A 23433-nucleotide genomic window follows, 5' to 3' on the forward strand; every position below is an offset into this window, starting at 1 on the left:
AAATTAATGCAATTTGATGCCAATACTGTCATTATTTAAGGAGTAAAAACTTCGTTAAAATGTGAACATATATGTGCCTAGGTTTACGTGTTGATGGATGAATAAGAGCTACGCGTAATAAAATTGGATATTTTACATTGTGTTTACTTTTATTGAAATTGTGCATACTTCCGTAGGTACGGCAGCCCTCACCACAGCCGCTCTCTCTCCGTGTCTGCGAATACGTGGAATTCACCTAGTCGTAGAAGCAGTAAACGCGCAAAGTTGGTTCATCCAAATAACCTTATTACTTCCTGTATTCATCATTTTCAGTCGGTGTCTTTTCTACAACCGTTTCTATGGTTCCACACTTTCAGTTTCATCTATCTCACTCGGTGCTTTGTTCTTTGTAACCACCCTTTCATCTGCTGCTTGATTCCATCCTTTTTCCACTCCACACATCCTGTGTTCACCATTCTCATTTTGTATCTCTCTAACCCCCTTTTATGTTCATTAATTTCACTTGGTAATCTTATTATTTCATTCCACCCTTTTTCATAACTCTACCCCTCCATAATTAGATCTACTATTTGATTTCACCCTATTTCACAATTCCACACATTCTGTGTTCATCATTCTCACTAGGTATCTTTGCTGGAACCGTTTTAAAGTTCCACATTTCCCATGTTCATCAATTTCACTTAGTGTCTTCATCACATATATCAATCCACCCTTTTCCATAACTCTACACAACCGGTGTTGATTATTTTCACTTGGTGTATTTTTGTTCTTTGTTTCCACCTTTCTATTTATAATTAGATATACTATTTGATTCCACCCTCTTCCACAATTCCACACATAGTGTTTTTGAAACCTTTTTGAAAGATCTACACTTGCTGTGTTCATGAATTTCACTCTGTGTCTTCATTCTTGGATTCAGCTCTTTTTCACAACTTTAAACAATCTGTATTCATTATTATCACTTGGTGTATTAGTTCTTTGTTTCCACCCTTCTATAATATGATCTGCTGATCGATTCCACTATTTTTTCGCAATTTCGCACATCCCTAGTGTTGATGATGTAGATAACTTGATGTATTTGCCAAATATGTCTTGTATTTTCACACTCCCTGTGTTCATAAATGTTTTGATGTGTTTGTTCATTGAATCAACCCTTCTTTAAATAGCTCTGCTGTTGATTCCACCCTTTTTCATAATAGAATGCCATCGATATTGATGTGTTGATAATTCTCACTAGGTGATCTTGTTCTTCGATATAACCTTGTAATTCCATTATAATTCTACACCTTTATCAATTTCACTTGGTAAATAGGATAGTGATTCCAGTTTGGTAATACGATGTTGCTAGATGTAAAAATCAATTAGTTTGTCTTCCCCAAATTCCTAAGGTTCTGTGTGTAAAACCACTTTCAGCAATCCCTTAATTTATTTCTTCAATTATAGCAAAAAAATTATCAACATGTTTTAAAATCAATGGTTACTTTATATCAGGATATATGGATATAAAGTAAATTAAAAAACTTATATGAAATAAATAAAATAATTATTCGAATTAAAATTTAAAAATTTACTTTAGTAAATTTAAAAAAACGCGAATAAAAGAGCAACCTAGATGTCAAAATAACAAATATAAAACAAAAATATTTTAATATCGGCATTGAAGTGAAAATAAATTTTTATATATGTTTACTTTAACACTTTTACTAACGCTTTTTCAAATTTTAAAGTCAACTAATTTTAACCTTATTGTATTTGAATAAAAAAAATAACTTTTTATTTATGTCAAAAGCTTTGTTTCTAAATTTCTATTTGATGAAAAGAAAGTTTATTGTTTCATTATTGACTTCATTTATATTTAAAACACGTCTAATACTAAACTAAAAAAATCTTTGATTTAGCTCGAAAAGTATTTGAACTGTCCACTGGTTTCGGAAGAGCTATTACTTCCTTTTTTCGTACTTACTTCCAGTTTTCCTCTTCAATAAATAATGAACTTTTTCACCTGACAAAGAAGACCTTTTTGTCCTTCCAAAATCTGTCGATAGATAAAAAAAAAACTTTGCGGAAACATAGCATTTGTTACATTTAAACTAAATAAACCGCTTTTTAATAACACAAAATATTTTATGAAAACTTCTTTATCTTTATTGTTTTTGCGCGTTCTTCGTGCCTTTTCTTCTGATTTGTGAATTGTTTTCAACTCTAAGCAGCGTACCTTCTTAAGAAGTTGACTGCTATCCCTATTATCCATACTACATAAACACACGCATTTTATTAATTATGTGCAATATATCTTTGATTTTTCCTTTTTAGCTTTTTTGTTTTTCTTTTCTTCGCTCTCATTTGTTTATTTTATTTGTTTATAATTGCACCGTATTTACCGCCATAGCTTACAATTTCAATAAAAACTCCAAGTAGCTTAGAAACTATTTCCACAGTATTTTGATCCAAAATTATCGTCGTAGTTGGAAGTTGTCATACCATTGTTGGAAGCCTGTAAACTATTTCTATTGGTCTTTGGTGTTATCTACTGTACCTTGTATCAAGAGTATACTGTATCTCCCGTGTCACCTAATGTAACTCCCGTGTAACCTACTATGCCTTTCGTGTCACCTACTGTACATCTCGTGTCACCGACTATATCTCTCGTGTCACCTAATATAACTCTCGCGCATCTACTGTACCTCTCGTGTCACCAACTGTACCTTTTGTGTCACCTACTGTACATTTTGTGTCACCTAATTTATCTCTCGTGTCACTAACATTATCCCTCGTGTCACCTAACGTATTTCTCGTGTTACCTACTGTATTTCTCGTATCAACTACCACCTAACATTCCTCTTTTGTCACTTATTCTATATTTCGTGTCACCTACCGTTCATCTCCTGTCTTCTATTGTATCTCTCGTGCCGCCTACTGTACCTTTCGTGTAACATAATGTATCTCTTGTGTCACTAATTGTACCCTTCGTGTCACTTACTGTATCTCTTGTGTCACGTACTGTACTTGTCAAGTTGTAATATTTATAAATATGTCTGCCGTTTAGAGCTCCGTCGCAATATTTTTTCTGTTACAAACAACATTTTTAGAAAGTCTATTAAGTCCATCCACCTGTAAGTGTACGTTCCTGTCAAAACCATCTACCATTATCAAGGTTAGATTCTATATTGAAACATGATTTTCCTGAAAATAACTACATACCTTTTTACCGCTTTAGTGAACTATGCGATATTGTAACGCCCTTCATTTCCCAATAATTATCCGTCCTTTGATGTTTCTTAGTGACGTATATAAGTTTTCCGCCTCGAAATTGTGCTCACTGATTTTTTTAATTAAAAATGTTTTTCAATTACCCAACATCAATAATATTTTGTAAAAACATTCTGTCTTAAAAATTTATTATTAAAACGTATTTTCATATTCCCCTCAACTTGATAAACGCTTTTTCTTCTTTGGAGTTCCCTATTCTTTAAACTACGTTTTAAATAAATAATAAATAATGAGCGTTCATCAAAAAGATCACCCTACGAAATTGCATTCGGGACGTAGACCCATAGTGCTGTCTCCATGCTCTCATCATCGTATAACCCAATATTCCCTTGACAGTGTACCCTAGTCACTCCAATCAATTGATTGCAATCGGGTGTATGGTGGTGTCTCCTGGTTCCAAAATGTGGTTCTCTTCTATATGCGCATTCTTTCCACCAAAACAGCATCATATATGAATGGTTTTTCTTTATTTTCGTCAAAATATTTCGAAGTATTGGTAGTTTTCATTCCCAGCTGCTACATGTTGCGTTTCCTGAGGTGGCATTATCCTGTTAATTGACCTACTAGCCTGTAGAGTTTCTATCTGTATTGATCAGTTGTCCAGCTGATTTAGGGTTAAGTTCATCTATGAATACTTAACTTTGTCTTATTCTGGGAGCTTCTTTCCATTTGTTCCAGTATTTGACCCACTTTCCAATGTGATATTTAGTGCAGCAGGCTGCTACCTCTAAAGCTGGCACTGGTCCAGCGATGGTGTTTTCTCTCATTTCCATTTGCCTAACAGCCCGCTCATTGCACTCGATTTTTTTATATGCTTGCCCCCAAGGCAGATATGTTCTCTTGATAAAATCGGATTTAACAATACTGTGCATAAAGCCAATATCATCAGATTAATGTTAATTTATACCTTCCTCTTTCTCGGAAGCTTTTTCTATTCCACTCTCTTAAGAGATCTGTTCATAATGTTTCGTGTCTTGTCATCTAGCATTCTTGTTATGTCCGATGTCCAACCCATCGCAGTCTTTGAGACGAACAAAATCTTATGATGGTCTCATACTCGAGTAAATATCTACCTATTTCCCTTTGATAATCATAGTTCTTATCGCAATAACTTAAAAATCCTGTTCCCTATATATTGCAGCCCCTACCACAATTGTCTTGCGATGTCTCGTGCTCAGTTAAAAACTAACCTATTTCCCTTCAATTCTCATAGTTTTTTATTGAAATAACTAATATTATTCTCTAGATATGGAAGCCCCCACCACAGCCGCTCGCAGTCGGTTAAGGCCGGCGTTGGCGGCTGGAACTCTTCTGGGCGGAGCCTGCTGGGTCCTCCGCCCCAGAGGGCCCGTGTGGCATCCATGCCAAGCACGGGGGTCGAGGAGCACTACTACCGCCTGAGGCACTTCTCGATCACGGGGAAGGGGGTGGTCAATCGAGGAGACTCGCTGAAGAGCAGGAGATCAAGGAGTAACAACTCGGTGGCCAGCAGCAACTCAAGGTGAGATTTTATGATGGTAATTGGCACCCAACTATTAGTAAGTAATTGTTTCTCCAAAATGAGAATTTTTATTCCATCAAGATCCCAATTGCGATTGAAATTAATGATTTGTATCCTGGTCGTAGGACAAATTGATTTTGTTAGATCGTGCTTATCTGTTACTGAAGCGGTTTCGTGATCATAATAAGAGATACTTTATTGTTGTACTGTTTGTTCAATGACGGTGGTCTTTCATTTTTCCCTTTAGGTGTAACACAAATTCTTATAATATTCTCATTAGAAGTCGATCGCCATGAGCAATTTTAATAAAAAAATTGAGAATCCTTGCTTCATTAATACTACTTACTAAAATCCCGCTCATTGGCTGGGCCTTACACACAGTTTCTCGAAATTTAATGTAGATAATGATCTTTCTCTTATTCTAAAGATGATTTCATTAATAACCGGAATAAAATGGTGGATTTTGATTAAAATTACTTTCGCGCCGCCCGCCATAGACACTGTTTTTTTATAATATACTAGCTAACGGGTACCCGGCGTTACTCGATGTTTCTGTACTTTCAATAAATATAATATCCATTCATAATATATAAAAACCTACGAAAATAAATTCTCTAAATGATAGTGAAAACTCTATTAAACTCCGTTTCATAGTTTAGAAGAACTAATATAATAATATAATAATAATAACATAACATTTATATAGCGCAGTTTTGTGTTGTTTCACTACAAGTGCGCTTAACTATAATAAACTTAAAATAAAATTTCCTATTGTGTTCCTTTTAAAAAAAAAATAATTACATAATATGAAATAAAGAATAAACGGTTTACACAAAAGCAGAGAATAAAATTTAACAATAACAGTGCTATTTTAGTAGTGGATAACAATAAAAGACAGTGACAGTGCACGAAAAATAAGAACTTTAAAATTAAAATATTATATAAAACAGGAAAACATTAAAATATTATATAATAGGTGGACATTAAACATAAAAGTACAATAAGGAGGAAACCGAAACCAAACAATTACCGGAAAACTTCAAAACCTGGCTTTTTATAGTATATTAAAAAAGAAGCTTAGATTCATGAGAATATAAATGATTTTAAATTATTAAATATGATTTTTTGAATAATTTTGTTTTTAAAACCCGTTTAAATTCAGCCAAATTTTGTATATTGGTAAGGGCTGGGGGAAGTTTATTCCAAATGAGTGGGCCAGCTACACGAAAAGAGCGATCATAGTAAACAGCTCGATTTGACCGAGAAAGTTCGATTAAACGATTGGTAACATCTAGATCTGCTGACCTCAGAGTAAGCTGTCTATCGCTTAGGTTTTGTCGGACACATAATTCCGATATATAGGCTGGCGCCATTCCCTGCAATGCTTTGAAGGTCATTAGGCAGATCTTGAACTCTATTATTTCAGGGCATCGAAGCCAATGAAGACAATCCCTTAGAAGCGGGGTTATACGACAATGCTTAGATTCACCAAAAATCATTCTCGCCGCAGCATTGAAAACGGACTGGATTCTGTTGAATTGTTTTTTAGGTAGGCCAGCATATGCACTATTACAATAGTCCATACGTGAGACAACGAACGAATTAATGAGTGATTTTGCTCCATCAAAGGGAAGGCATCTCCTAATTGATTTTATCTGCCTTAGATGGAAAAAGCCAGCACTTACAGTTTTTGAAATTTGCGATTCAAGAGAAAGACAATTGTCTAAAGTGAAACCTAGAAATTTTATTTCCGTAGAAGGGATTATATTTGTATTCTGAATACGGATTGGACTGGAGTCGATGAGGGCTTGTCTTCCAGGAGAAGCTATCCAAATAAATTCCGTCTTTGTCGGATTAAGTTTGAGTTTATTAACAGACATCCAACTTGAAACCGTGTCAATGAAACTAACCACCTCGTTTTAAAGGACGTCTTTTTCATCCGGGGAGCAAAACTTGAAAATCAAACGATCATCCGCGTAGCCTTGTGATTCAAAGCCAGCTGAGTGAATGAGTCGTTCGAGACGATTAGTATATAGAATGAAGAGAATGGGACCCAGTACAGAACCCTGGGGAACTCCAAATTCGATGGGAGTTTCAGGTGATGTATATTTATTGAAAGTTACTGAAGCTACTCGTCCAGACAGGTACGATGACATCCATTGGAGTACATCACCTCGAACGCCAAATTCGGTTTCAAGCACATTTAATAAAATACTATGATCTACAGTGTCAAATGCCGCACTCATATCAAGAACAGATACCAAACCCAACTTACCTGCTTCCATCCCGATGATCAAATCTGAAATTACCCGCAAAAGGACAGTTTCCGTTGAATGAAACTGTCGATAAGCAGATTGATTTTTGGCAAATAGACCGGCCGAGTTCAAGTACCCCACCAATTGTTTGGCAACGATTTTCTCAAGCAGTTTTGACAGAAATGGTAGGTTAGATATTGGCCTGTAATTATCCGTATTGTCTGTATCAAGATTTTGTTTTTTTAGAATCGGAGTTATCATTGATTTTTTTGAGTGTTCCCGGTACAAGTGAATTTACTAGTGACTTCTGGATAATTGCGGTAATTATAGGCGTTATATCCGGAAGACATTTCTTTAAGAGCCAGGTAGGTATGGGGTCTTGTGTGCATTGTTTATTAGGACAAGACATCACAGCACGCGTGACATCTTCTTCCGTTACAGCTGCGAAAGTAGTGAAGTCACCAGAGAGCGGACTTGGTGCTGCGACAGGAGGCGATCCTACTACACTGAGGGCCCGAATGTTTTCAACCTTATTTCTGAAGTGTGTTGCGAGGCTGTTTGCTTCAAGGGAGGAATCAACCTTGATGTTGCTCTCTCCAGACAGAGTCTTTATGTTTTGCCAGAGCTTTCGAGGGTCCTTTTCTGACTCAATTTGGTCACACCAAAAGTTTGATTTTTTCTTCGTCACTTCTTCCTTATATACTCTTTGCTTTGCAATCCAAAGCTGCCGATTGCTGAGAGTTGGGTTCCGTCTGTAAGCCCTCTCCAATTTACGCATTTCCCTTTTCCTTTGAAGACATTCTGCATCGAACCATTTACTGAAATTTCTAATGCGGCAGATCTTTTCTGTGAAAGGAGCATTTTTATCAATTAATGCCAGTAGCGTAGAATTATAGAGAGTAACTAACTCTTCTACCTGCATTTCGCAATACTTTTCCTTATCACAGAGAGGCGAGGTTTTTAATTCGATGCAAAATGTCTCGAAGTCGAATTCTCTCCAATTTCTGGAGATAATAGATTTAAACTCCAGTTTTGGAGGATCGAAGGCAAACACGGATGTGACGAGACGATGATCCGATAGTCCAATGTCCGTAACATCTACGATTTTCGGAGGAAAACCGACCCGGGAAATTATTGCGTCAAGTGTGCCTCCTGCATCATGAGTAGGTGAGTTAACCCACTGGTCGCAGCCGAAGTCACGCAGAATTTTATTAAATTTTTTAGTCATGGGATTGGCTTTCTTTTCCAAGTGAATATTTATATCTCCCAGAATAACAACGTCGCAATTGTAATTGGAGGTACACTCCAGGAGAGATCTAAATTCATTGAAAAAAATTGCAGTCGGTGGGCATGACCCGGGACGATAGATGGAAATTATCACGAGGGATGCACCATTAGCTGAAGCCTTGCAGCCGACAAACTCAAAAGTGGTATACACCTGACGTATTCCTATACTGTCTAAGCGAATACCATTTTGCGCTACAATTGCAACCCCCCCGTGATTTGTAAAATTAACGTTGCTTGTGTCCGTTTTGATCGGTCTTGCAGCTTCATACACCGAGAAACCGCTTGACCGAAGTGTTTTGATGGAGTATGAGTCTGCATTCTCATGCCAAGTCTCCGATAGCGCAAAAAAAAAGAATATCTTTGCCCCTTATCAGATCCACAATATCTTCGTGTTTATTATCAATGGATCTCGCATTCCAAGCCGCAACATTCAGAGACTTAGGTGGACGCAAATTTCTGGTTTGAGCTAACCGCAGATTTTTCACTAATTTTACCTTCCTTCCGGCTCTACACCCTCGTTTCCTTCCCTTACGTTGGGGAAGAAGTACACCATTGTCCTTTTCCTTATCACCACTATTAAAACTATTATGATTGTTTATTACCGGTAAGGGTCGTAAGGCATACAGTTCGTCCAAAGTATATCTTATCATGATTTATGACCTTACTACCCATTTCGAAATGTTCCCACAAAAAATAAAACGTAACCTTACACCGGTCATCGCTCCACCCTGGCAGAAAAACATGTGGCATCCATCTGTGAACCCACACTGCACTTTTAAATACAGCTATGTCTGTTAAAAGTTTTTGAATAAAACTCTTACTTCAATATTTTAAATTGTCATATCTATTAGAATTTACACTAAACAACTATTTTAACATAAAAAACACAACAATTTTAATATTTCACTTATAAGGACGAACTTTCAGAACACTAGTATAAGAACTACCCCGTCAGGAGAATTAAAGTCCGGGAGCTTATATAGACACGTGTCTGCAGCTTCTAAGCGCGAACACAACAATAGAACAACGAAGCGCACGAACAGACAGATGCGTAGAGCGACTTTATTTTAACTTTTTTTTTTGAGTGACTTTGCGCACACACAGACTAATGCGGTTAGTGATATTTAGAGATACCAATGTATTGACACGATTACGAATTTACTAAAAATTTATTAGGAAACGGACTTCACGTTTTTAGTTCATTATGAACTAGGATGTTTCGGGAACTTCCCGAACGTTTCATAATATTTTCGAATTGTTTTTGTTTTAACCCTAAAAGCCTTATCTACGCCTGCGAGGCGTACACGCAATCTTAAATTCTATTTCTCTTTCTAACGGCTGAAGTTAGCGCCTCGTGCTCTTTAACCAACCCAGTGGCCGACGGGAGCTCGCCGATGGTACCTGTATCACTAAGGTAAGTCCAGCCATTTTTGAGTTTTTGAGGTATAGTACGCCTGCGAGACGTATATTTAGGCTTTGTATAACTTTTAGCTAAGATTATGTGTTTTTACTTTCGTTAATTTTTAGTCCATTTTATGTTTATTTTGGCATTGTTGCAGATACCAACATGTCATGGTCTAATATATTAAACAGTAACGATATTTTGAAAGTCTTAGACCAAGAAGATAGTCTTTCTCTGGGAGAATCAGCTTCTGAAGACGAGGACAGCCAGTTTAGACGACATTCAAAGCGAATATGAGAATAACTATGTAACTGAAAAGGCTTTCTCTTTACAAGAATCTACTCCCACTGAAGAAGCCGACTCAAAATTTCAAAAGCTCACCTTGCATCTGATTCTGCTCATGCTTCGCAATCTGCCAATTCAGGGCGAATTTATCGTGTTCCTCAAAATATTCTTCGCGGTAAGAATGGGCGCAGGATGTTTGGTCAACAAATAAGGGTCGATAATCTCACAGAACTTCAGCTACGAATAAAGTCCGCACCTCTCGAGGATCAGCTCAAATTACAAATTAAATCTAGTGGGCACTATTCGACCAAATAAGCGGGAAATGCACGAAAAATTGAAGAACTCGAGATCTCGACCTGTAGGCAGTTCTACGTTTTGTTTTGACGGCCCTCTAACACTTCTATCATACAAGCCAAAACCTGCAAATATGGTTTGCTTTTTATCTTGTTGTGATGAGAATGCAATAATTAATAATTCAAGTGGCAAACCGGACATGATTAATTTCTAGAACCAAACAAAAGGAGGAGTAGATTCATTTGATCAAATCTGCGCCTCAATGTCGTGCAGCCGCAAAACTAATAGATGGTCAATGGCTATTTTCTATGGCATCTTAAACATGGTATCTGTCAATTCTGTTGTAATGTATGGCCACAACATGATCAAATATACTCTCAAACAAAAGAGAATTCATTAAACAACTCAGCACAGATTCGGTCAAGCCTTGGATTCAGACTTGAAGCTCCGACTTAAAAATATAAGCCAAATTCTCGCAAAACCTAATGATTCATGTAATAAACTTCAGGCAGGAGAATCAAAGCCCAAAAAACGTAAATACTGCGCTTTTTGCTGCTAAAAAAAGAGAATGTCGAAAGTAGTGTGCTGTAAGTGCAAAAAGTCAGTATTTTCTGAGTACAAATTTGATGTCTGTGTAGATTGCTCTAAAATTGTAGGTAGTAATTAAAAGCATGATAACTTTTAATGTTTGCCCTAAGAATAAGAAATTAATCTTAAAAAAATATATGGTTATTTAGAAAAAACTTATGTTCAAATTGATTTTTAAGAAGATGATTTTTTTGTTTGAATATAAGCATAATGTTTTGATTCGTTGTAATAAATACCTGTGATAGTAGTTTTCATTGATAAAACTGTGTTTTATTATTAGTTTACATACCAACCTTAACTTTTAATTGAAAAATAGGGCACAAGTAGGTATATTTTAGCCTACTGGATGTCATTTACATGTGTACGCCTCTGAGACGTATGTTAAGGCTTTATGTACCTATAAAATAGATTAGGCTTCTAGGGTTAAGTATATTTTATTTAGTTATAAAATTTTACATCTTATACCTGATAAATTCTTTTCTAGAACTACTATAATATTTATTGTTATTTGTTTTTGGGGTGTTGCGCTAACTCCTTTAGCCAACGTTTTGGACAGCATTGCAGTGTCCATCATCAGGGCAGATGTGTTATTTCAGGTTGTGGTGAAATGTGAGCTTATGTATGAGGATGTGATACCGTGTTGCCAGCTCCAACCCTCTGAGTTAACATTAACGTATAATTTTTAAAGTGGTTTTCTTCGTTTAGCTCTGGTGTATCCGTCAATTACCGGATACCAAGAACTATTGAGCTTAGCTCCATCGTCTCTATTAATGTTTACGGGATTTTTATGAATTTCAATGGCCTCCGTAATCAGCCGTGTTCTATAAGTTTTGGGTCTCCCCAGGACTTCAGGAACAAATCCAATGTAATGTCCGGTGTCAATCAAATGCTCGGCAATTGCCGATTTGTCAGGGTGGCCAAGTTTATAAGCTCTGAAGTGTTCTGAAATCCTTTTGGAAATAGTCCGCTCTGTCTGGCCTACATAGACCTTGTCACATCCGGAACAGCTGAGTTTATACACTCCATCCATTTCCAGAGGAAACTTAGTCTTTGCAGACCTCAGTAAGTCCTGTATCTTTGTCGTTGTTCCAAAGACAGTCTTGATACTTTCCTTTCTCAATAGCCTGGCAATTCTGTCTGTCACATTGTGCACATAAGGCAGGAAAGCACAGCCTTTCGACTCTTATTCAATTCTGTCTTCGTTTGGTGCAGATTTGGCTCTTATGATTTGCCTTGTCTGAATTGTTGGGTAACCATTACGCTCCAGTGCATCGGTCAGCTTCGTAAGTTTTGCTCCGATTTTATGTTCTTCACATATTCTGGTCGCTCGGGTCACCAATGTATGGATAAGTCTTCTCTTCTGCGCTGGGTGGTGATGCGAATCAGCGTGTAAGTACCGATTCGTATGGGTTGGTTTCCTATATACTGTATGCCCTAGGCTACCATCCTGTTTTCGCATCACCTCCACATCTAGAAAAGGCAGGATTTTATCTTTGTTTTCCAGTTCCATTGTAAATTTGATTTTGCTGTGGAGAGAATTAAGATGGTCCAGGAATTAGTTTAGTTTCTCCGTTCCATGAGGCCAAATGGCGAAGACATCGTCGACGTAGCGCCACCATACTTTAGGGACAGCCGAAGCTGTGTCGAGTGCTACTTCTTCAAACTTCTCCATAAAAAAGTTGGCTAGTACTGGCGACAACGGACTGCCCATCGCAACTCCCTCCAATTGCTCAAACAGTTCACCCTGAAACGCAAAATTTCCCGTTTTGAGGCAGTGCTCAAAAAGTTTCTTCCTCATATATCTCACTGAGCATTGTCATGGAGTCTTCTAGAGGCACATTTGTGAAAAAAGACACGACGTCAAAGCTGACCAGAATGTTTCCTTCCTCAGTCTTAACTTTCTTAAGCTTACTGATCAGATCTCTTAAGATACCCCAAAAACAAATAACAATAATACTTTTGGCCGTGAAAATCTTGTTCTTGATCTTGTAGAAACACCCCAAAAACAAATAACAATAATACTTTTGGCCGTGAAAACCTTAAATCATATTTATACTATAATATTATTTACTACTTACATACTAAAATTTGGATTTCACAACATTGAGACATAATCCACAAAAAACTGCTTTTAAAGAAAAAGACTTTACAAAAGACTTTTAGCTTCCTTAACAATTACCGGGAGTTCATTGAACATTTAAAAACCTTTATAACAAATATTGTTTTGTGTTTCCGATAAATTTGTTTTAGGAAGCCTAAAATCTAAAAAGATATAAATGAACTGTACTATTAATTCTAACATTTTTTAACATATAGTTTGGTAACATTTTATTTTTTAACTTATAAATAAACACTAAGGTATTGTAAACTAATTTTTGCCAAACACTTAAAGGATCGATTTGACGTTGCATGGTTTTTATCCTGGTGTACCTGCTACAACACAGTATTGACCTCATGCCTCTATTATGGATTATTTCCATTCTCTTTATTTGGATTTTGTTACTCAGAAAGATTAAACTTGTGCAGTAATTCAGATGGGATGCTACAGTGGTATTGTAGACTAATATCCTTGTTTTAATGTCCAATTTTCCCTTTATCCTACTTAAGAAATTAACCTTTTTCGCAATTTTTTCCTTTAAAATTTCAAAGTTAGTGTTAAATTTTAACTTGTTATCGATTATGATTCCCAAGTATTTAATTTCTTTTACTTCTTCAACATTTTGATTGTCTATATTAAACGTATAAACGTTTAGTTTTTAATGTTTACTTAGTTACTTCTCAATCATAGGAACCGCATTCATTACATCATAGATATGTCACAAAAATTCAACGTAAATTCCAAGCAAATTAAAGAATTTGTGATAGCCCATCTATTTTCTTTATATATTATATAACCTCCCGGAATCCAGCAAATATGTTGGAATAAATTTGGACACAGAATTTTCGTGTCTATTCTTCGTGTCTATTCTTTCTTAGGTCTGTGGGAGTTTTACGTTTGGGTTTTATGTTTTGGAAGCCGTAAAGGACGAATCTTATTGCTCCGAACCCAATATCTTTTTAATGCCCGCCGGAGAGTACGGTATGATATTTTTCTACTGAAACCATATGCACATATTGATATCTTCTTGAATAATATATATTTCAGTACAGAATAGTTGAACCATACAAACCATATACGAGTATACGGTAATGTTCGTATGTGTGAGCCTTATAGACTCAAAAACTACTGGACCAATTTTTTCTGAGTGTTTTGAGAACGGTTTCTCTAGGTACGAGCCACTTTAAATTCAGCTGCCCTAAATTTCACTGTGGTAAATGCTTGTGCAGAGTCCCCGTGCCTTCTGATATCCTTCTTGGAAGGCACGGGTTCAATTCCCGTTGGCGGCATTTATTTTTACTCGGGAGATATTTTCAATCTGTATTGATATTTCGGGCGACAAATTATTTGTTATTCATTATAGTTTATTGGATAACCAACATCTCTGCCATAGGTCACCCCAAGTGGTTCGCTACGTTTGGGGACTATAGGACTTAGGGTTCATAGATACATTCTTACTTTCTGACCTGCAAAATGAAATTCTTCATCATACTTACTTTTATATGGGTTCATTTTATATCATTAGAACCAATCCTGTATGATAACGTAGTTTATTATCAAAACTTAAGAGTTTTATAACTTCATAAAACCAAATAAGTAGTACCCATCTCTCATAATCGAGTGCGGTACGGTGCTTTTACGGCATAGAGATTTATAGTACCGTATTGTACGTCAGCTCTCATAATAAATTTTCTCTATGTTATCTTTCAATGTAGAAAAATACTTGATAATTATTTAGTTTTTTTTCTTGATTAACTCCACACAGGTGGCTTTTGGGAAAATAATTTGCTTTAGGGTCATATTTTGGGATGCTGTGTGGAGGGTCTTTTTTAAGGAAAGGAAGCAGAGGAAGTTCTGGGTATGTAAAATGTAGGATAGTTCGGTAGGAATCTAGGAATCGGTATGTCCAGAGTGACGGACATATGAATATATCCCTTCCACTGCAGCGCAAGGCGATCGGTCGAGAGGCCAGTTGGAGGGGTGTCCCAGAACCAGCATCTCTCGATCTGGTACCCCACACAGTTGGTGGGCAGGTGCATCCTGAACACACCCCACCCCACGAACCCGGGAACCCCTGCTAAGTCACCAAACGCAGCGAACGTAGTTGACGATTAACAACTGATAAAACTGATTTAAATTGTTAGTTCACTTTTGTACCCTGATGATACTTGTGTTAAGAGAAACCGATCGGTCGTAATAAATTAAATAAACTCGTGATTATATGAACGGACTATAAAATTTATTTATTTTACCTCCGTGACCGAAAGGTTAGCAATACGGAGGTCACGGATTTAAATCCCGGCGTGCGCAAGTTAATCTAAGGTCACGAATTCAAATCCCGGCGTGCGCAAGTTAATCTGAGGTTACGGATTCAAATCTTGGCGTGCGCATGTTGATCTGAGTTCATGGATTCAAATCCCGGCGTGAGAAAGTTAATCTGAGGTCATGAATTCAAATCCCGGCGTGCGCAAGTTAATCTGAGGTCACGGATTCAAATCCCGGCGTGCGCAAGTTAATCTGAGGTCACGGATTCAAATCCCGGCGTGCGCAAGTTAATCTGAGGTCACTGATTCAAATCCCGGCGTGCGCAAGTTAATCTGAGGTCACGGATTCTTATCCCGGCGTGCACAAGTTAATCTGAGGTCACGGATTCAAATCTCGGCGTGCACAAGTTAATCTGAGGTCACGGATTCAAATCCTGGTGTGCGCAAGTTAATTTTTATATTGATTTGTGTCATTTCACAATTTAATCATTTAAAAAAATATAAGGTATGTTTGCGGCACGTTCAAGAGCGGAAAATACTCTCAGTATCGTGCTAGTATTGTCTCACAGAATTCGGAATTGAACATTGCTTCAAATGGTTTTAGACGTGTTTGGAGGATCTAAATAGACAGGTACTTTCCCACCTTCCTATTTTCCATCTCCTTGCTCTCCCCACTTCCTTCAGCCTCGCAACATACCCCGATTTGGGATGCAATAGTCTGCAAGTTGCGAATCTTGTGAGTTCACTTTATTTTTAAAATGTAAAAAATACGATAGATAACATTTATAATTTTTTTTTTCTAAGAATGACAAACAATCCCGAGTTACGAATTACCTGACAATCTTTGAAAATCTCCCTTTACCACCAAAGTAACTAGAAAATGTTGTTTATATTGTGATGGAGGACTTAGCCAGCCGGACCCAAACGCGATGTCAACTCAGCTACCGACCGGAAACTGTTAACATCGCGTTTATTCGCCGATGGATATTTTTCGAAATTATTTAGCGAAATAAATAAATACATATCGAAGGTTTAGGATCACATGAGCCTATCTTCCTGTTTTTAAGTTCCAAAAAAAAAGTTATTTTTTAAGATAATATCTATACATGAAACGTTAATTACAAGAAATTACCTCACCAGAAAAAAATCGTAAAGTAAGCTCCGAAAATTATTAAAAACACGTTTTGTTCTGTTATTTAATATGTCATATTCATGAAAAAATTAACAGTATATTTTTAAATGCAGCTAAAGAATTTTTCGAGAGATTTTTGCTCTATTTCAAACAAGTCGTGTTTTATTAAATATTTTCGCTTAATTATTACCGTTTTTTTAATATTAGCGCGCTCCTTTTAACATTCGTATTTAGATATCTCCCTTTCAAATAATCTTCGAACGCTTACTACGAGGCCTTAACTCAAAACAACTGAAAGCAACCGATAAAATAATATGGTTATTACGTGATGCATGCTATAGTACCTGCCTAAAAATTCTGTCTGGATGAAAATACACTATATGGCCCCTAAATAGTACTGTATTATAGACATGTTAATCATATTTTGTAATAAAAAAACGTTGTTATGACTCCGGGAAAATGCTCTTGAGAAAATAATAATGGCCTCACCAAGAGTATCATATTACGCGAAGTTTAAGCCAATATTAGCTTGATTTATTACAAGGTTTAATGATACTAAACGGCCATTAAATTGTGCTGTTTTATTTAGGATTTTATTAAATACTGGCGCAGCTCTAAGATGCTCAGAATCTGCCGACCAAACGCAGGGCGTTTAAGTCTCATATGGTTTAAATCGTTCTAATATAACAATTTATTAACTCTGCTTATACCAATAATAAATACATATGTAGGATCTTGTTAGTGTGACAATGAAAGATAATAATGGTGTTGTGTCACAGTGTTTATTGCGAGTCAGTATAATTGTGCAGTTGGGAGATGGCTCTGGTCCGATGGCGATGATATCAGGTGTAGACGACGATGGCGGCGATGGAGTCGTGGAGACCGGCCTCGTGGATGCGTTCAGCACTGATGAAGACGTGGGGTCTTCCGGGTACTCCGGTGTGAACGAGGTAGGCGAAGGTGCGATGGACTGGTCTTCAGATGAGCGGAAGATGCTGACCGGCGAAGATGCCACGGGGCCGAGGCGCAGACTAACGTTATGCCAAGTCGGACTTGTTGACTGGAATAAATGATGTACTCAGGTCCTCCACCGCTTGTATAGCTGCTGATTGCTTTGTTCTTGTCTACCACGGGTTGGAGTAGCGTCTGGAAGTCGAACCCGGAGGACCGCTGACTCGGTTCATTGTATGAACATTTTCATCACCCTGTATGCAAACATTCTCTTATCAGCAATTTATGTATCGCGGTACCGATATTTCAATTGAAGTTTCGTAAGTCTGATTGTTAATTCAGCTTTTTAACTCGTGCGGTCTGGTTATGATATGATGACCCTAAGAGCGGTGACGTAACCGCTACACATATATGTCCGGAAACTAGTGGTGCAAGCAGAAACTGGTAAATCTACGTTACCTTTGGAATCGATTTGTGGCCATTTTGTTTGATTTGATCTTTTGTTTTTAAGTAAATTGAGTATGAAGTTGGTCAAATTTAAAATTAGTTGCTACGGGGTTACTGTCATTTTTTTAGCATATTATCTGTCAATGCCTGGTGACAAAGGATTTTTAACCCTTAGTGGCCAAAAAAATTGATCGAAATTTTTTTATTTTTTTACGGTTCTCTACGTGGCGTAGATACACCAGTTTTCCGTTTGTACTGCGAATTTCCGGACACCGTATATAATAAAATATATGATATATTCAGTATCAGCGTTTGTTGATCCATAATATTCTACATGAACACATAATATATGTATTTTTAGGCTTTAATATTTTTAACTGGAGTTCTTATAAGAGTTGACTCAAACTACCCAATCTTAGAATTATTGTGTGTATTGGTGCACACTTCCAACAGCGATGTCCATGTGAAACGTCTCTGAGAAACAGCCGTTTATCTTTCTCACTCCTACTTATTATTATTAGCGAGAAAGGGACAATACATATATACGATCATTGCATTTAAATAAGTAGGTACCTATTTGAAAACCTTAATATACGTTTATTTATTTATTTTACTTGCTATATTTGAGTACTGCTTTCGGTTGTAACACCTATTATAACTGCTGATATGAACGTCCACTTTTCACCACATTTTTCTTCCATATTGTCCCCAGCACGGAGCACCTGGCCCCCCGCGCCTCGGCCCCCCCATCACTGGGCAGCTCGCGCGAGTCCTCGGCCAGCGCACCTCCGCCCGCCCCCTACAGAGTCCTGGTGCTGGGAGCCCCCGGAGTGGGCAAGTCCTCGCTGGTCAGCCAGTTCATGACCTCGGAGTATCTGCACGCTTATGATACTAGCATTGGTAAGAATTTACACATTTAATAATTTAATTTTATACTATTAATTGAATTCCATTGCAAATCAGAATATATATGCATAAATCGATCATGACTTTTTGTTGAGTTACAAAATTTATATTATGACGTACTACAATTTTACATGGGTGTTTTGATAGCAAAATAATAAATTTAAAATACTATAGAATACAAAAATATATATTTTTTTATAAAACATCCATCTTTATTAATAGATGTATCAAAAAATATAAAGGTATTGTTTTTTTTATTTGACAGATAATTGTTTTGAACTTTTAAAACATTTTTTGATTAACTGAGGATTGAATCTTCCTCTACAGGGACTGGCTCTTAATTGTTTTGAACTTATAAAACGTTTTTTGATTGACTGAGGATTAAATCTTCCCCCACAGGGTCTCGCTCTTAACTCTTTTGAACTTTTAAAATGTCTTTCAAAACGTCTTTTGATTGACTGAGGATTGAATCTTCCTCCACAAGGATTGGCTCTTAACTGTTGCGAACTTTTAAAACATTTTTTGATTAACTGAAGATTGAATCTTCCTCTACAGGGACTGGCTCTTAACTGTTTCGAACTTATAAAACATTTTTTGATTAACTGAGGATTAAATCTCCTCCTCCGCAGGGTCTGGCTCTTAACTCTTTTGAACTTTTAAAATGTCTTTCAAAACGTATTTTGATTGACTGAGGATTGAATCTTCCTCCACAAGGATTGGCTCTTAACTGTTGTGAGCTTTTAAAACATTTTTTGATTAACTGAGGATTGAATCTTCCTCCACAGGGACTGGCTCTTAACTGTTTTGAACTTATAAAACGTTTATTGATTGACTGAGGATTAAATCTTCCTCCACAAGGACTGGCTCTTAACTGTTTTGAACTTTTAAAATGTTTTTTATTGACTGAGGATTAAATTTTCCTCCACAGTGACTGGCTCTTAACTGTCTAAATTTTTAAATGAAACCAGGAACTCCCCAAGGACTAGAGTCAACTTGGGTCAAAATCCTAATTGGAGTGATTTTAGGCCGCCATCACAGGCTTTTGATTCTCCCCATGTGTAGAACTAATTTACCAATGGTGATGCCCCTGGGAAGACTTACTAGGTTAATTAACTGCCTCACAGGAAATGTGGATATTTTTCAAATGTCCTCAAAGACGAAGTATTATTTGATTTAACTGTGTGTATCTTTTAACATTTTTTACCTACGTCTATTTTTATATACGATTACGACAAATATTTTTTTTGTAATTTTCTTTATCGCTTTTGCAGTGTAGTGTGCAAAATTAAATAATTATTAACTGCTGTAATTTCATTCAATTTCAAAAAAACTACGGAAAGATCAATGATCTAGGCCTGCTAGGGCAAAGTCGACCGTAGGTCCGTCCATTACGCCAGGCCGTGCGGCGATTATTGTTTTTACACGACTTCATAACTTATGTCGTTAAGATTCCTACATTATTTTAGAAATTTGATAAGGCAAATTAACCACAGGTCTATCCAATCAATCAAGGCTAAGCATCGCATATTTTTGTGCACAGCTACTTTACTTACGTCGTTAAGATTTTGGATTTATTTTAGGGTATTGTCTCGTCTTTGTACCTACAAATTCCGGGATTTGAAGATGAGCAATTTATTCTGAAAGCATTTTAATCACACCATTGTTTTATTCGACCCTCGGATTGGATTTGAATAAAATAATACATTGTTTGATATCTTTTAAGAGGCTGAAGAAATCCATTAAGATTTATAAATTAGGATAAGTTATTTATTTTACTTTCTCATACATTAGGAAGAATTCGTAGTATAATTATATGTTTTATTGGTAAGTTTATTTTTTACGATTTTTTTGTTTAAATATCTTGGTATACATTAAAAAAATTACAAATGTCGCGTTCTGACGTTTCAGTTTTAGTTGATCAACTTTTATTGAAGAAAATAGTTAAAAAATACTTTGTTGAAAAAGGGTTCACACTTCTTCTCAATGTGCGTTATTCAACGGGGCGTTATTTTTTTTATTGTTTCTGGCTTTCACCCTTCAACTGTGTTCTAGTCCACCATCTCAAATTATGGAGAGAGGAAAGGAAAATTTATATATTGATTTTGTTTTTAAAAATTTAAAAATTAATTATCACTTGGAAGATTGGAGGTGAGTTAAGACTTAGAAGTGATGAGATGTTGAACATTAGAGGTAGGCAATTTTAGGTATGGCTTGATGGAAGAGAGGATAATATTACCAAAAATATGTGATCTAAAGTTTCCAATTCTAGATCACAGAAAGTACAATCTTGGGAGTTAAGCACGTGAATTTTAAATATGTAAAAGGTAATGTAGTAATGGCGGAGATGTGTTTAAAAATCTTGGAATCCTTTATTGGTTCTAACGTTTCAAATTTAGTTGATCAACTTTTATTGAAAAACTAAAAATGTTTGAAATAACTTGTGCAACTTTGTATAAAGAGGGTTCACATTTTTCAGTATGTTTTCAAGTGTGATTCAACAAAAAGTTGATCAACTAAAATTGAAACGTCTGAACCTACTATAATATTTCCTAACTACCGACTAACAAGAGTCTCAACCGTCTGCAGCTAGAAAGACTATGGCATCTCCAATTGGGGTAACCGACTAATATCAGTGCAAGCAATTTTTCAATTCTGAATGGTGGTCACTCTGGAATGTGTCGCAAATATGCTATATAATTATTTTTAATTGATAAATTGTAAAACAACACAAAAAACGTTATTAATGTAGCCATTTAATTAAAATAAACATAGCAAAATTTAAAAAATCAAAATTGTGAAAATTTTCAACCGAAATTCTTTTTTCAATTTTCAAAGTACCTACAGTAGACAAAATGTATCAAAAATATTCAGTACTTCAAATTTACAAAGAAATATAGTCAAATACTCATAACTTGCAATTCAATTCATCAGCAAGATACCAGAAAACTATTAAAATCCCAAAATTTAACACAAAGCTCATTCAAAATACCTATCTTTATCTAGGCATAATTTATTTTAATAACCTCCATTAAATTTAAAAAATATCGAAAATATTCAGGAATTTAACCTTAAATTAAAAAATTACCTTAAACTTAGTCCAAAATAGGTTCACTACTTACATCTAGAAGTAATATTGTTCAAATCTTTTGTTGTTTCTTAATAATTTATTTACCTTAATAATAGCATATTTATAATTGAACTAGAATTCCCTCAACAAACACAAGAGCATTGTTTCTCTATGGTGAGGAAAGGCTACTTTAATTTCTATTGTTTTGTATCTTGTTTATATCCTGTATACTTATCTATGTAAACAAATATATTTTTTCAAATATTAAATAAATAAAAAAATAAAATAACTTTAATTGATACGCAGAAAAAAATGCTTTATAAAATACAAGAAAACTTTGATTCATTCACTCGAAATATTCAAGACGACGTTTTATCAAACACTTATCTCTTGTTTGTTGTCAAACAAGGTTGTTTTCAAAAGTTTTCGTCAAGGTTTTTCTTTTAAACCCTTCAAGGACTTATCTAGGTCCTTGAACAGGGCGATGAGGTGCCCTCTATACAAGGAGATTGCAATTAGCTATCTAACGACGACAAACAGAAATCTAAATAGAACTTGACATTTCAGAACTTTATAATATTTTCTCTTATATAAATTGTGAACTTTCTAAGCGGGTTGGAAATCTATTGCAGGAAATGACCCTGGCGTTGATTCCTACTGGGGTAAGAAGGAATATTTTTGAACTACACATATAAATAAAATTGTAACAAATCAACCGATTGAATATTGACAAACATATAGTTCTAAGTAGGTATAAGTTATTTTTTTATTGATAAACTTTTGCTAAGTGACAAGGCTTTTTATTCGAAAAGAAGATATAATATGTCTCGACGCCATCTTGCAGGATATTAAGCATTACCAATGCCTTTATTACTAAAATAAAATTGGTTATTTTCTAATGAAAACATCTAATAAGCAATTACAGAATGAAAAAAAGAGTACATATTGAATAATTTGGCGGGTTTTGAATAACCCTTAATAGCTTAAATAAAACGCAACAATTAGCAAAAATTCAACGAAAATTGTTAAAATCGGAATAATTGAGATCAATTTAAATATAAAACAGTCCACTGTGGAATTCGGGTACGTATCTTTATGTATGACAGTGAGGAAGTGAGGAGAGAGTAGAACTGGCAGAGGAGATCCCTGAGGCGTATGCGTGTAAAACCATGTAATATAGTGAGAAATGTTACTATACTGTTATTATATTATGGTTGTAGGCTGTACCACCTTGCAGAGTAAGATTAAGAATGAGAGCGAACAAATGAAAATGAGGAGTGTGACAACGTAAGTGTAATAGGATGCCAATATGAATGATATAAGAAGTTGGGGACGCCTGAGGAAGACATAACACCATCAAGTGAACCCACTACTTGAGTAGGGCCATGTCAAGAGCCAAAATAACACAAGGGTATATATGAATATAAATGAAGCAAGGATTATTTGCTAAGACCGAGTTATTTGGTGGTCCATCCTCTCAGCCTTCATCTGCAAAGAAACTGCGTGATTATAAGTAATCAGTTAGCATATATCTCTACACATTTTCATTGTATATTAAGTTGTGACCAGACTTGAACCCAAACCTCCTAATTTCAAATTTTATTAAAAACTTCTTTGTTTAGTGCTATCGTTCTTGATTACATCACAGTAGGGAACATGGCATTTCGAATTTTGGTAGATAAAAAA

The 23433-nt window shown here is 35.9% G+C and overlaps 1 protein-coding gene across 1 annotated transcript in view; it reads left to right on the forward strand.

Annotated features, from left to right (window-relative positions):
* LOC149410234 (uncharacterized) overlaps positions 1-23433 on the forward strand; it is a 160500-nt gene that overhangs the window by 128892 nt on the left and 8175 nt on the right. Inside the window, exons 6-7 of the mRNA XM_089648979.1 lie at positions 4517-4771; positions 18487-18674. Coding sequence (XP_089505105.1) covers positions 4517-4771; positions 18487-18674 — 443 coding nt within the window. The remainder of the gene's footprint in view (positions 1-4516; positions 4772-18486; positions 18675-23433) is intronic.

Source organism: Hesperophylax consimilis, chromosome 28, assembly GCF_061612785.1.
Source record: "Hesperophylax consimilis isolate HC1 chromosome 28, BYU_Hcon_1.0, whole genome shotgun sequence".
Lineage (NCBI taxonomy): Eukaryota > Metazoa > Arthropoda > Insecta > Trichoptera > Limnephilidae > Hesperophylax > Hesperophylax consimilis.